Source organism: Coniophora puteana, assembly GCF_000271625.1.
Source record: "Coniophora puteana RWD-64-598 SS2 unplaced genomic scaffold CONPUscaffold_1, whole genome shotgun sequence".
NCBI classification, from domain to species: Eukaryota; Fungi; Basidiomycota; class Agaricomycetes; order Boletales; family Coniophoraceae; genus Coniophora; species Coniophora puteana.
The window spans coordinates 3,678,355-3,691,688 of NW_006913053.1; the positions used below are offsets into that span (position 1 = coordinate 3,678,355).

General features: G+C 57.3%; 5 protein-coding genes across 5 annotated transcripts; 3 read left to right on the top strand and 2 right to left on the bottom strand.

Moving 5' to 3' along the window:
* Positions 1 to 385: 385 nt before the first annotated feature.
* Positions 386 to 2,027, top strand: CONPUDRAFT_79341 (uncharacterized protein). The gene is made up of 4 exons (XM_007764661.1): positions 386 to 682; positions 742 to 817; positions 874 to 1,001; positions 1,047 to 2,027. Exons 1-4 carry the CDS (start codon positions 392 to 394, stop codon positions 1,809 to 1,811), a joined length of 1,260 nt encoding a protein of 419 aa, XP_007762851.1. The 5' UTR covers positions 386 to 391; the 3' UTR covers positions 1,812 to 2,027.
* Positions 2,028 to 2,386: 359 nt separating this feature from the next.
* CONPUDRAFT_161782 (uncharacterized protein) lies at positions 2,387 to 3,796 on the bottom strand (the record flags this gene model as incomplete). Its single annotated transcript, XM_007765568.1, has 7 exons — positions 2,387 to 2,549; positions 2,619 to 2,745; positions 2,818 to 2,999; positions 3,059 to 3,125; positions 3,175 to 3,417; positions 3,465 to 3,596; positions 3,650 to 3,796. Coding segments are annotated over 7 exons (1,059 nt in total), but the record flags the coding sequence as incomplete, so codon positions are not given.
* Positions 3,797 to 5,146: 1,350 nt separating this feature from the next.
* Positions 5,147 to 8,076, bottom strand: CONPUDRAFT_149220 (uncharacterized protein; the record flags this gene model as incomplete). The annotated part of the gene is made up of 6 exons (XM_007765569.1): positions 5,147 to 5,886; positions 5,954 to 6,566; positions 6,626 to 6,819; positions 6,875 to 7,362; positions 7,426 to 7,540; positions 7,602 to 8,076. The coding sequence occupies 6 exons, from the start codon at positions 8,074 to 8,076 to the stop codon at positions 5,147 to 5,149; spliced, it is 2,625 nt and encodes an 874-aa protein (XP_007763759.1).
* Positions 8,077 to 8,488: 412 nt separating this feature from the next.
* On the top strand, positions 8,489 to 10,507 carry CONPUDRAFT_161784 (uncharacterized protein). The gene is made up of 8 exons (XM_007765570.1): positions 8,489 to 8,776; positions 8,831 to 8,877; positions 8,933 to 9,166; positions 9,273 to 9,633; positions 9,693 to 9,836; positions 9,896 to 10,090; positions 10,164 to 10,242; positions 10,300 to 10,507. Exons 1-8 carry the CDS (start codon positions 8,555 to 8,557, stop codon positions 10,353 to 10,355), a joined length of 1,338 nt encoding a protein of 445 aa, XP_007763760.1. The 5' UTR covers positions 8,489 to 8,554; the 3' UTR covers positions 10,356 to 10,507.
* A 938-nt stretch (positions 10,508 to 11,445) lies between these two features.
* CONPUDRAFT_44820 (HCP-like protein) lies at positions 11,446 to 12,905 on the top strand (the record flags this gene model as incomplete). Its single annotated transcript, XM_007764279.1, has 3 exons — positions 11,446 to 12,369; positions 12,428 to 12,633; positions 12,725 to 12,905. The coding sequence occupies 3 exons, from the start codon at positions 11,446 to 11,448 to the stop codon at positions 12,903 to 12,905; spliced, it is 1,311 nt and encodes a 436-aa protein (XP_007762469.1).
* Positions 12,906 to 13,334: the final 429 nt, after the last annotated feature.

The following is a 13,334-nucleotide window of genomic DNA, read 5'->3' on the forward strand; positions in this document are numbered from 1 at the left end:
CCTTTGCTCAAACTTGAGCGCACATGGACTTGTTGAATAATGGTCAATGCCTATTAGTTAGTACTGGCATGAACGTAAATTTTGACGCCAGAGAACGACACGTCAATCCCTAGGCCACAATCAGAAAACATATCACTGTCTGAGCCATGTTATGATGTATAATTATAAAGATTGTTGAGAGAATGGAGTCGGTGCCAATGGTTCAGCATGCTGAGTTCGCACACTGTTCGCACTGTGGTTCTTTTCCAAAAGAGTGTGTGACACGCATAGTGTGACTAGTGCTGGCGCCGCTGTTGGGGACGGTTACAATGACGCGCTCGCGTCTTGTTGACGTTAAATCCTGTTAAACCCTACTCGATCACGTCACGGCTAACTTGTCCCCCACACTCACATGGGTGGCTTTCAGAATGACTATCCACGACAGACCGCCGACAATCGCGAGGTCCAGTCATGCTCGGACACTGCGACTTCTGCCGATGAACTGTACGGCCTCACACAAACACCATCCTTCCGCAGTCATGGCATCCTTGGACTGCCAGCTAGGCGGCGAAGACCAGGCCTTCATACGAATATCAAGAAAGCGAGGCAGCTAGACCCGAACCAAGGTCGGTGCGCGATCACGGGTCGGCGCACCAATGTTGTTAGCTGCCATATGCTCCCATTGAACACGGATGACACAACAGTGCGTCCTTGTTTGCACTATCTCCCTTTCTGGTTTTCGCCCGCTAATCAATGTCACAGCTCTCGCAACTTGAATGGGCGTGGGGCGTAGGCTGGCGGCGTCTCGACGTCACTAGTCCGTATAACACGCTTTTTGGTTCGTACCAAGTTCCTTATTATCTATCATCTTCTCACGTTGGCGATGGCGTACAGTTGGGGCAGAATGGAAACCCTTCTTTGATAGTGGTGACTGCTTCCTGATTCCTGAGCTTCCCATCCTCCGCGCGCTCCGGGCATTGGCTCAGAGGCAAACGGCGAAGCGCCGTATCAAACTGAACAAGGTAATGACTTGCTTGATAGCTTGCATTCGCTAACGACCGCCTTAGACGCTTCGCGGTCGGACTATTTTCAAGTACTACTTCATCGCCAGTTCGTCATTGGAGGATGCGATCATTTCCGTTGAGTCAGCGCATCGAACTCGTGCGGTGCATCCCTATCCTTTTGCTACATTGAGCCCCATCTTCAGTCATGTTCGACCACAGTTCGTCATGCGTCGGATGCAAGACAAGTTCAAAAAATCGCATGGAGAACTGAGCCACGCGTTGAAGGAGGTCCTTGCTTGGCAGGAATCACTGCTGAGCGAGAAGGCGTGGTACCAACATACTGACACCAAAGAGCTGGCCGCCATGACTGCATCCCTAGGAGCTACCATGGATATCGTATCTGCGGGCTCCGCATGGATGAGCTGTCCAAACCCCCGTGCCTTCAAACATCGTCTTCGGGCTTCAAGACGATATGAACGCGTATGCGGCTCACTTAGTTTAGTCACGTGCTCGAGTACGGATAACTCTGCACTCACAAACCTATTCTCGCCCACTTTATGGCCCGAGAAAAGGCAGAACGTGTATATGTGGCTTGCTCACGCCAATCGCGAAGCGGCGGACACAGGCTGGGAATCTGTTACCCTCAACGATGAGCAGGTCGCCAATTTCAATGGAGCCGAGCCCTCCTTGACACCACTCGCAGAAGACGAATGGCACAATTGGCGTCCGTGGTGGTATCGTCAGAAGGTGACGCGCAAGGACTCGAGACAGTTTTCGAGCAATGATTGGGCTGCTCTTGAGTTTCATGTTTACTTGCCCGTCTACTAGGCCAACTGTGGTCCTTTTGAGCTCGTCGTTGGAGAGCATAGTACCTAGAGCTGCTGGTGGTATTTTTCTATCCTAGGTGACCGGGTTTAATTTGTGCCAATACCAAGCACGTTTACTACAATTTTATGTCGCTAGATACTCGAGCACTCTACGGGGGAGAACTAAGTGTCCTATTACTGTAATGCATTGAAGCTTATGTCTTCAGGTGTCCAAACCTCCACATTTCCTCAAACATATATCGCATGCGGGTGAAAGATTTTTTACTGGCGTTCGGGTCACCTCCCTGTTCATTATAATCAAGGATGCTTTGGAACGTTCGAACCAAGGAAATCTGCATTTCCTCCCCCACAGAGAAGAACTTCATCATCGCGTTGCACACAGCAAAATGGGGAGATGCGTGGCTTTCGAGATACCCCAATCTAGCAAAAGGAAAACGGTGAGATGAGCCTAGCTTTGGTTGGTCAAGCTGTTCCTCGTATATGCTCATGTCTGAGTGACCGATGTTCAGCGGGTTTCGTTTTGAGTATTCCTCAAAGCTAGGTCCCTCGTCATCCAGTTCGTTTGTAGTCTGAGACCCAGTGATATCCGAATGGCTTTGAGGTGAGGAACGCGTGTCGCCATTTTTAGAGGCGCCGTCAGTTGCATCAGGGGTGGTAGCGCGAAGTAAATCGTGGGGGTCTACGATAACTTCCTCCGTATCAAAGCCATCACCTTGCAAGTGGGCGACGGAAGGAGAATCTGGCGTGGCGACTTCAGCGTTGATATCCTGTTCGTGACAGAAGATTCCCGTGGTAGTAAGGCGCTCACTGTCAGTAGCCTGGAAGGTGGCCTCCTCGGTAACAGCTTCATGTGTCTCATACCGCTCAATCGGCCAGTCCAGCATGCGCTCCCTCAGCGACACGAGATAATAACGCGTGATGCGCGTGCGGAAGTACTGAAAGCGATTGACATTATCCGAGAACAACGCGGCACCAAAGTACCCTTAGAAGCTGACTCCAAAGCGTACCTCGTTAATGGCAGGTCCCTTAAGCCCTTCCGAATGCTCCGACGTGCTCCCCTGGACTTTATTTTTACGTTCAGTTCTTCTCTTTTCACATAGATCGTAAAGTTCCTGAACAACTTTTGGCTCAGGGATAAGCATCCATCCCCAATTCGGTCCATCAAAAAACCGGTGGAATGTAACGTTTACTGGGTAGACATGGTTAGGGCTGCAGTCCAATGAACACATGAGACAGATATAATCTTACACATGATCATATTGTACCTGCTAGCTATCGGATTTCCCGGTCCCCATGCATCCTCGAAGAGATGCGTCTATGATGTGTGAGCGTTGTGTAGCACAGCATTATATTTTAGATCTTACGTTGAGTCCGTTAGCGTGCATTCTGTGCGCTACTAGATGGCCCCCTTCAATAACCGTCGAGTTTGCTAGGTTTGTTACCAGGCACTTGCTGCCAGTGGGTGAAGCCAATTCGGCCATCGGTTTCTGGTAGGACCAACGAGAGAAATTCTCGTCTAGAGGAGGGGTCATCTTCCGTGTGAGGGGATTAATATTGCTGTCGTCTTCTCGCCCTGTGTCGTCTTGTTGCTCCAGTGTTGCAGGCGCCTATGTTCTGTCAGACCGTCATCGTTGTGCAACCACGCAAAACTTGCCTGATCAACTGGGTCGCTTTCAGGGATGGAACTGAGGGAGGACTGTGACATCGGGCGTTGAGAATTGCTCTGTATGGATGTAACGGCGGAGGCTGGTGACGACAAGTTGCAGTATGTCTTCGGCGGCGGAGTCTACAGGAAGTGAGTACAGCAGCTACTATTCGTCACTGGGTATTGCACTCAACCGATGTATTCTCCCTCTTGACGCGGTTCTTGGGTGGTGATCGTATGGGCGACCCGCCCACTTGCGCATTCGCCTGAACGGCGTCGGGACTAGTGCCTGACAAAGACCTTGGGCGTTTACTACCCTGAGAATCGGATGCGCTGTCCATAGCCTGCCAAGATGGGATAGAAATGGTGATACGGCTGTCCGAGGGCGAACACTGTTTATATAAGTCAAGTCGAAGCTTTGGCGCTGGAGAAAACGAGGCTCAGAGTGGTGGGGGAGATCCAGGTGCTATATGCAGCTGTTTCGAGCCCTTGGTCTTAATCCAGCTCTCCGCCGCATGTCGTGCCATAAGGGAAGGGAACCGATACTTGAACTCGGATACTGTCTGCAGCAGTGATTAGAAGCTGCAACGTGCAATGCCTTCGTTCAGGCATTCAATTGAGAAGCTGCGGAGAAACCTATGATCGTATCATGACAAATATACGGGGTCTTGCCCGACCAAGGTAATCTTTTATACAAGTCGAGGGAGGCTGATGAAACACGCGGACTTTGAGACAAGTTCATGGCCACGAGCATGATGCTTGGATCTGATAGTCGACATCAGGGCCAATAGATGAGGCATGATAATTCCTTGGACCCACAAGTCAAAAGTCCGCATGCAAGCGCTAACCCCGAATCGGAGTGCACGATGCTACCAGCTTTTTGTATGAACCTGATGCCTACAGGCAGCCTCCTGGTCGTTCTGACCCCAAACAGAAAGAAAGGTAGAAGGAAAGGTTCCGTACTGGGTCAAGGGTGAATCATCATCAAAATCCAGGTCACGCTCACTGGGCTGAAAAGTTTGGCAATGGTCACAAGCAACCTGGGAGTACTCAAGCGACTTGCGATTGACGACCTTTTTGGTACAGGAACTTGAAGTTCCATTGTAGGGTATCGTGAGGAAAGATTCGTGCGAGCGCCTGTTCGAACGCGATCGGTATATTAGCTCTGCTTTCGACTCAACCTCCACGATGGTCGACGTTGATAATCGTATGATATATGATCAAGCACAAACCTGGAAAGACCGCATACTAACAGAACGCTATCGACTCACAAGTTGAGCATGGGATCGCAGCCAATGATTATGACCTTGCGTCCACATGTAGCAGTTGATGAACGATTTGCCCTTCTTGGTTGAGCTTCTCGTTGGATGCTCTGGACATCGCGTTTTCCACGTTGATGCAATGCCCCAGACCTTCAAACTCCAAGCAACTCTCGTGCTCTCTCGTGCCCCAACACGACTGTTTCAGTTTCCTGGATTACAATCTATCAGCCTCCTAGACTTTTTAGGCTCTACCTTGCAACTGGCTGTACGCCATAGGCTGACTGTTGCCCTCATCCCACTTGGGTGCAACTGTCTTTCCTGGATCAGTACACCTTTGCATTATCAACGCAAAGATCGTTCTTCACGTCAAATTATCCATGTTAAAATGCAAGAGAGAGAGAAAAGCACATGTACGAGTGAGCGCGGCAACTAAAACATCCCATCGCGCTGCGGAACAGCGACCGGCGGCGGCCTCTGCGCCGACATACTAGGCCGGTTCGTCGACCGCGGCGGCGGCGCCGGGCTATACGCGGTCCGACTTCCCCTCGTCGACGCGTCCGAGTCCTTCCGCCGCAGCCCTGGCCTCGTCGGCGTCGTGGGGCGCGCGGCACCGGGGCGTGCGGGCGACGCGGCACGCGAGTTGGAGCGTGAGGCCGAGGTTGGCTCTGCTTGCTGTTGTTGCTGCTGCTGGGTGCGCGACGTAGGCGTGCGCGGACGCGAGGCTGACGCTGATGTTGGCTCCGCGAGTTGCTGCTGTGGTTGCTGTTGTTGTTGGGTACGCGACGTTGGCGTTCGCGAACGCGCACCGGCGGACGCAGGGGCGGGTGCAAGGGTAATTGGTGGTGTAGGGGTAGGCGGGACCGACGCTGGCGTTGGTGCTGGCCCGGCCGCTGCGAACGCGCGGGACTTGCGCGCGTCGAGGCGCGCTTGTGGGTCGGCGGGGAAGTGGAAGACGGAGGGCTCAGGCTCGGGTGGTGGGTTGCGCACGAGGAGGCGGTCGAGGAGGAAGCGGAAGTCGAGCCCAAACTCTTGCAGGACTTTGCGATGTTGTGCGTGGGCGATGGCGAGCGCTTCATCGATCGTAGGCTGGTCGGCGTCTGCCCCGAAAACTTGTTTGCGGAACATGTCTGCGTATGCTTCGAGCTGCGTTTTGGCCCAATCGATGAAGCCTGTCAATAAAATGTCGTCGTCAATCAAACATATACTACAAAACAAAGAAGAGGGATGGAGACGCACCACTACTCATCTCAGTCTCAGAAAATGCACCAAGATACCAATCCGCCGTGTGTTTAATCGCCGAAAACACCACCAGGGACAAATCATGCACGTACATCCCCACATGCCCCTCGAACCTAATCGCCCTTACATACCCCCTGATCGCCTCCCCCCGTGCAGCAAGCAACGCCCTCCTCGCCGCCGGCGCCGCGCCCAGCCTCACCAAATGCCCCACCGCACGCGTAATCCCCGCCTTGCGCACATTCGGCTGCGCCAGCACCCCGAGCAGCGCGCCCTCCAGCTGCGCGCGCAGCGCCGCGAGCTTGGGGCCGAGCGCGGTGATGGACGCCTGCTTCGCCGTGCCCTTCTCGACGAGCGCGACCGCGTTCTCCCACTGCCGGAGCGCGATCGCGACGGTGAGCTCGTCCGTGAAGTCGCCGACCCAGCGCGCGTCCTGCTCGTCTTTCTCTTTCGTACCGCCGCCGCCGCCGCCACTGCCACTACCGCCCGAGAGCGAGGGCCCGCCAGCGCCGAGGCCGAGGGCGCCAGAGGCGCCGCCTGCGCGCTGCGCGAGCTCGGCCATCCATTCGGGGAAGGCGGGCATGGTGTCGGGGTTGAATGCCATCGAGGCGCGCTACGGGGAGATTTAGCATTATTCCTCGTTCTTTTCTATAAAAGTTGAAAGAGACCTACGCTTCCGGTCAAGCTTCCAGTGTACAAACTCTTTCGACGCTCATTTTCACCTTCTCGCTCTCGTCTCCGTCTGGCCCCGAGTTCCTCTGCTACCGTCCGGAATTGCGCCAGGAGAGAGCGTTTGTCTGAAGCGGCCTCGGTGCGGAAGACGTACGTTTCCCTCCCGTGTCGCACTTTGAAGACATTTGTGAGTGCTGATATAATTCTGGTGAGTCAACGCGAAAGCGGAAAAAAGTGCGGACAACATACTCGACGTATCCTTCGTATCCAAAACCAGCATCTCAATGAGCGGCCAACAGCGCTCCGCCACCAGCTTCCCCCCGTCACCCTCTCCCGCGCCCCCACCGCCCGCGCCACCCACGCGTCGCCTCCGCTTCGCAATAAGCACAGCATCATCCAGCACCACAAACTTGACAGTGTGCGTCGGGCGGTACGTCGCCGGGTTGAGCGCAAGAACGCCGTCGAGGTCGTGCACGACGTGCCTGCCGGGCGTCGTCGGCGCGAGGGTCGCGGCGCCCTCGATCTGGGTGTGCAGCGTCTGCATCTGGCCTGCGTAGAGCACGCGCAGGTCCGCGATGGACGAGCGGAGGTTGCGGCGGCGGTCGGCGGCGGAGGCGGACTCGTCGATGTGCAGCAGGGACGGCATGTTTTTCCACTCGGTGAGGGACTCTTTGAGCTCGAGGAGCTCGTTCTCGAGCACGGAGATTTCTTTGGAGATGAATACGAATTCGGCGTAGCTGGGTGCAACGCGGGGCGGTTAGCGGCGGGCATTGTGGAGATTTGGAAGAGCGGGGGCGTACTTTTTGAAGACGTCGCGCTGCAGGTCGACGGCGGTGTCGTCCTTTAACCCGCGCAGGGACGATTGAAGCGATTTGAGCTCTGCCTCTGTCGAGTTCGCGAGCTTCTCCTTGAGGTCTGCCCATCCACAGTAAATTAGCGCCGTCAACAAAGACTATATGCGCAAGAAACCACAGACAACTATCAGGGTCAAAATCCTCCTGCCCCAACAATTTCTTATCCAGCGCCCTCGCATCCTCCCTCTCCCTCGCCGCATCCCCAATCCCCTCACCCTCGCCATCCGCATCCCCGTCCCTCCCCTCCTCCCGCCGATCCTGCTCCCTCATCCCCCCAGGCACCCCCACCCCGTCCGCGCGCCCCCTAGACGCACCCCCCACAGAGCCGACAGCGGCAGCACCGGGACGCAGCGCGCTGGGCAGGGACGGCATGGCGGGGACGCTGTCCGGGAACGAGGGCGCCGAGATCTCGGCGTAGCGGAGGGACATGCGCTTCTTGATCTTGTCGTCGACGGTGGACTTGCGCGCGGGGTTGGGGTTGCGCAGTGTGGGCGCTTTGGCGAGTTTGGTGGTGCCGCTGCGTTTGGGCGTGGAGGAGGGGCCGCTGGTGCTGCCGCCGCCGGCGGCGGAGGGGCGGCGGGAGCGGAGGGATTGCATTGGTGGTGGTGGTGGTGGGGAGGTGGGGAGGGGAAGGTGCGGTGAGGGTCGGAGGTTTAGGGCGTGTTGCTTGAGTCGTCAGAGTACAGTGCAGTGACAGAGAGCTGCGCGGGGCGATCCACTGGAGATATTCGTTACTACACAGCCCAAGATGTTATCGATGCGTCAAGGCCCTCAGTGATATGGCGCTGCCTAGTCTGAGCAGATTGAGAGAACAGTCCAGAGCGTGATTGACAATGCCGAGGCCGCGAATAATCCAGCAACTCCTCGTGGTCAATGTTGACAACGTTGGCACCGCCGGGTCAATAGCGAGCGCTTACGGTGCCAAAACAGGCAACTCTTCGTTCAAGCGCCGTTCACGTGACCCTTGAATATCGACGCGTCTTGTCTTTACATCTCCTAACTTCCTCCCTCTCGAGCACCAACTCCCCAAAGAAAGAGAATCTGATCTCAAACACCTCTAGAACACCACTCGGCCATGTCCGGCCAATACTGGTTCCCTAACATGCCCATCCCGGAGATCATGACCGCGCTGAACGAGTGGAACATCTCCGTGAGCACGGAGCAGCTCGTGCGCCCCACCGAGCGCTTCGTCACCGACGTCTACGCCCAGTTCCTCGTGCAGGTCACGAGCGTCACCAACGAGGCGCTCGGCGGCGCGGTCGAGAACGCGCTCGCCGAGCTCGACGATCCGAATCCTGTGCGTGCGTGTATGTGTATGTGTGCGCTGGTGCTGAAGGGGGCGTGTATTTAGGACCTGTACAAGTCGGCCATCGCGCACAATTTTCTCGTGCAGCACGTGTACGCCCCTTCTCTTCCCAGTTTCTCGAGCTATGCCTTATGCCAAATGCAACAGCGCGCGGTTCGCCGCGGCGGCGCGCATCACGGACTTCAGCAGCAAGGACATGGCGTACCCGGACGCGGAGCGCACGCGCTTCATCCTCTCCGCGTTCATCAACTTTGTCAAGTTCACCGAGCAGTGCGAGCCGTTCGTTGCTAACCTCCGGCAGCGCGCGGAGCAGGTCGTCGACGAGCGCGAGGCGGCCGCGAGCGCGCGCGCGCAGATCGAGGGGCGGCTGAACGCGCTCAAGTGCGTCTTTCCGCCATCTGCATCGTATTCCCATTCCAGTGCTGACCAACGAACAATATTCTACTCTATTCTGCTCTATTCTGCTCTACTCTACGCGCTACAACAGAGCAAAGCGCGCGGAAGACGAACCGCGCGTGGACGCGCTCCGGCGCGAAAACGGGCACCTCACCGCGCACCTGCTCGCGACGAAGGAGACGACAAAGGCGATCAGCAAGGACATCGAGGCGCTCAAGGTCGAGAAGGCGGCGGTGCTCGCGCGCAAGGAGGGTGTGCTGGCGGACACGGCGCTGCTCATGGACAACGTGTCGCGCACGCGCGGGCGCATCGTGCAGAGCCCCGAGCGTATTCGGCGTAATATCTCGAGTATGGGCGCGAGTGCGGCGGAGGACCGCAAGACGGTTGCGGCGAATGAGGCGAAGGCGAGGGAGCTGCAGACGAAGGTGGGGGTGTTGGCGCAGATTGAGAAGGTGCGTTTTTGGGGGGGCGGTGGTGTTGGATGGATATGGGTGCTGATGAGGGAGGGTAGGAAGTACGCTCGTGCGTCGAGCAGCTGCAGACGATCGAGAAAGAGGCGATCGCGCTGGACGCGTCGCAGAAGGAGCTCGCGGATCTGCGGGACTCACTGGATTACCGCCGGATAGAGCGCAGCGAGCTGCAGATGAAACGGGAGGTGCGCTCCAGTTTTCCTTGGTTCTTACACACAGTTGGGCTAATATTTAATGGTTCCAGCGCGCGCACAAACAGCTTGCCAATGCACACGAGAAGCTCGAGCGGGCAGCGCGGCACGCGGAGGAGCGGCGGGCGGCGGCGCAGGCGACGCTGGATCGGCTTAAAGACGAGTACGACGATATGCTGCGGGAGCGGCAGACGAACGACGCGGAGATCGAGGGGCTCCGCGGGGAGGCGGACGAGATCGAGCGGCAGGTAAGAACTCAATGGATCTTCGGTGAATGCTGCCTGGATATGTGGTAATTGACTATGTTATGGCACGTTATAGATGGGAGAGCACCTGCGCAAGAGCGAGGGGGAGATCAACGAGCTGTTGGCGGAGTACTGGAAGCTGCGACACGAGACGGGTGAGTGCTGATCATTGTTGCCCCACCTAATGCATTGTGTGCTTATGTGCGATTCAGAGGTGTATATGGAGACACTGGCGAACAAGCTGAATATGAGCGTCGAAGAGGCATAGATTCGGACATGCAGTATTCTTTTGTGGTGATTATATGCTCGGGTATGGGTGCGAGGGGTCCCAGTGGGGGTGTGGATGACTTTATTATAGCAATGTAATGTGTACTATACGTCATATATGACACAGCTGCAATTTGCCGCGGCTACGCAGCGGAATTTGCGGGCACGAGCAGACAAAGCGTTGATGACCATGGACGCTGGGCGGTGGGAGAGTGGAGGAGCGGATGCTGTATTGAATGAGGCCAGGCACAGAGAAGTGTGTTGGCGAGCCAGTTCGGCTGGAGATGCCGAGGAGCGGGTGGCTCAACTGGCGGGGATCGACGAGCAGAATTGCAAGGCAACGGGATGTGCCTCATGGACAAGCATCCCCTTGTCCCTCCACCCTTTTTCTGGACCGACGACCTCGCAGTCAACTCCCTTGAACGTGTGTCCACTGCACAGCGTATAATAATAGGCCCAGTTATATTATTATCCTACTCTCTCGGACACGGACACGGCAACTAAGCTTCACTAGTTCCCTCATATTCAAAACGTCCTTTCTCCTCTTGCTCTCCTACCAGACAACAGCCAGACGCTGCAGTCACATCAAGAACTTCCCTTCCATTCTAGCACTACCTCGGATTACCTAAAGCCCTCAAGAACCACTCACTGATCGACCTCCCAATCAGCACGGGAAGCGCATCACCGCAATGTACGCTGCCGCCTCCCAATCTCAGTCCCGGCCCAATTCCTTCTTCTCCCCCGACGACCAACTACAACCAGATCCATACGGCATCAACAATGACGACCCGCTCCCGCCCCCACGTCGCCCCCGCCAATCACGCTCCATCCACAACTCCCCGTCCCCACGCATGTCCCAGCCTGCCCAGTTTGAGCAGTACCCTCCAGAACAACATCAGCAGTATTACCAAGATGGCGGCCCCGACCCAGGGCAGATGATGCCAGGCCAGCAGCACCTCGGCAACGGTGACGCCGACGACTTCTACGGGCAGCCCCAGCCGGGCCCGATGATGAACGGCGCTGGCGTCGGCAGCGGCTACGGTGTCGGCCCAGGCGGCCCCATGCAGCATCCCGGCTCGGGTCCGCAATCCATGCGCGCCCCATCACCGCCCATGTCCTCCCAAGCCCACTCCCAAGCCTCAGGCGGGGGCGCCGCCGCCGCCGCCAACCTCGCTGCGTCCTTGTCCGGCGGCGCCCTGCTCGACCACTCGCACCTGCGCCCGGGCAACCAGGCCTCGCTGCTCAGCTACGAGCGCACGCTCGAGCTCTACCGCGCGAACGCGAAGAAGACGCAGGACCCGGACCTGCAGTTCGAGTTCGCCGTCTTCATGATCGACGCGTCCAAGTCCTTCCCCATCCCCGCCCCGACGGCGGGCAACGTCATGGACATCGAGAAGGCGATCGAGAAGCGCGAGAACCTCGTGCACGAGGCGCTCGCCCTGCTGAAGCGCCTCGCGGACAGAGGCCACCCGAGCTCGCAGTACTTTCTCGCGGACTGCTACGCGAACGGGCTCGGCACGCGCAAGGGCAAGCAGGACTTTGACAGCGCCTACCCGCTGTTTGTGCTTGCAGCGAAGCACGGCCACCCCGATGCGGCGTACCGCGCGGGCACGTGCTGCGAGAACGGCTGGGGGTGCAGGAGGGAGAGCGCCAAGGCGCTGCAGTTCTTCCGCAAGGCAGCCGCGGCGCTGCACCCGGGCGCGATGTACCGTCTCGGCATCGCGGAGCTCAACGGCGAGCTCGGGCTCTCGCGCCGCCCGCGCGAGGGCGTCAAGTGGCTGAAGCGCGCGGCGGAGCATGCGACGGCCGAGTTCCCACAAGCGCTGCATGAGCTCGCGCTGCTGCATGAGCGCGGGGTGGACAATGTTGTGTTTGTCGATGTGGAGTATGCGGTGGAGCTGCTTGCGCAGGCGAGCGAGCTTGGGTATGCGCCGAGTGCGTATAGGCTCGGCGAGTGCTATGAGTATGGCAAGATGGGGTGTCCGCAAGATCCGGCGCTGAGTATACATTACTACGTGCGTCCTCTCCCTTTCTTACGCTCTGTGGCCTGCTGATAGTGGATGGCGGGGGCAGAACATCGCAGCGCAGCAGAACCACCGGGACGCATGCTTCGCGCTCACCGCGTGGTACCTCGTCGGCTCGCCCGGCGTCCTCCCGCAGAGCGACACGGAGGCGTATCTGTGGGCAAAGCGCGCCGCAGACGCGGGGCTCGCAAAGGCGATGTACGCCGTCGGGTACTTTCTCGAGGTCGGCATCGGCACGCCGCCGAATCATTCCGAGTGCGTCCTTTCCCTCCGCGTGCACACCGGGGAGGGTTTTTGCTTTTTTGCTTTTTCTGGGTTGGCTGACGCGGACGGTGATGGCGTACAGGTCGACGCAGTACTACAAGCGCGCGGCGGAGCAGGGCGACAAGCGTGCGATGCAGCGGCTCAAGAGCGCGACGGGCGCGCCGATGCCGCATCCTGGCGGGCCTGGCTCTGTCATCTCGCGCGAGCAGACGGCGGGCGGCGAGGCGGGCGGGAAGCATAACAAGGACTGCGTTGTTATGTGAGGCGCGCGACGGCTAGGTGACACTGACCGAAACAGATCTCTTTGCTTCCTCATGCTGGCCAGATCTGCCGCCCGCCCGCCCTATTCCTTTTCTCTCATTCTCTCTTTTGCCCGCCGTTCCTATGCACCTCCAGACGAGACCTAATTTATCTACGTATGCACCCCCGCTTACCTCCATACCCCCTCCTCCTCCTCCTCCTTCCTCCTTTCATTCTCATCCACGGCTCCTGCTCTATGTCAAGTCACACGGACCAAAGAACTTCTATACGGCAATAGTGAAATTCGACCTTGAAACGCATGTAATTTAATGCTTCGTAGTCATCCCGGATTTCTATAGCTCTGCAGGTCGTTTTCTTTTCTTTACATTCTTGATCTCCTTTTTACGTACTAAGTACTAGGTACTAATTCACAGCTGTTTTCAACTTTGGAT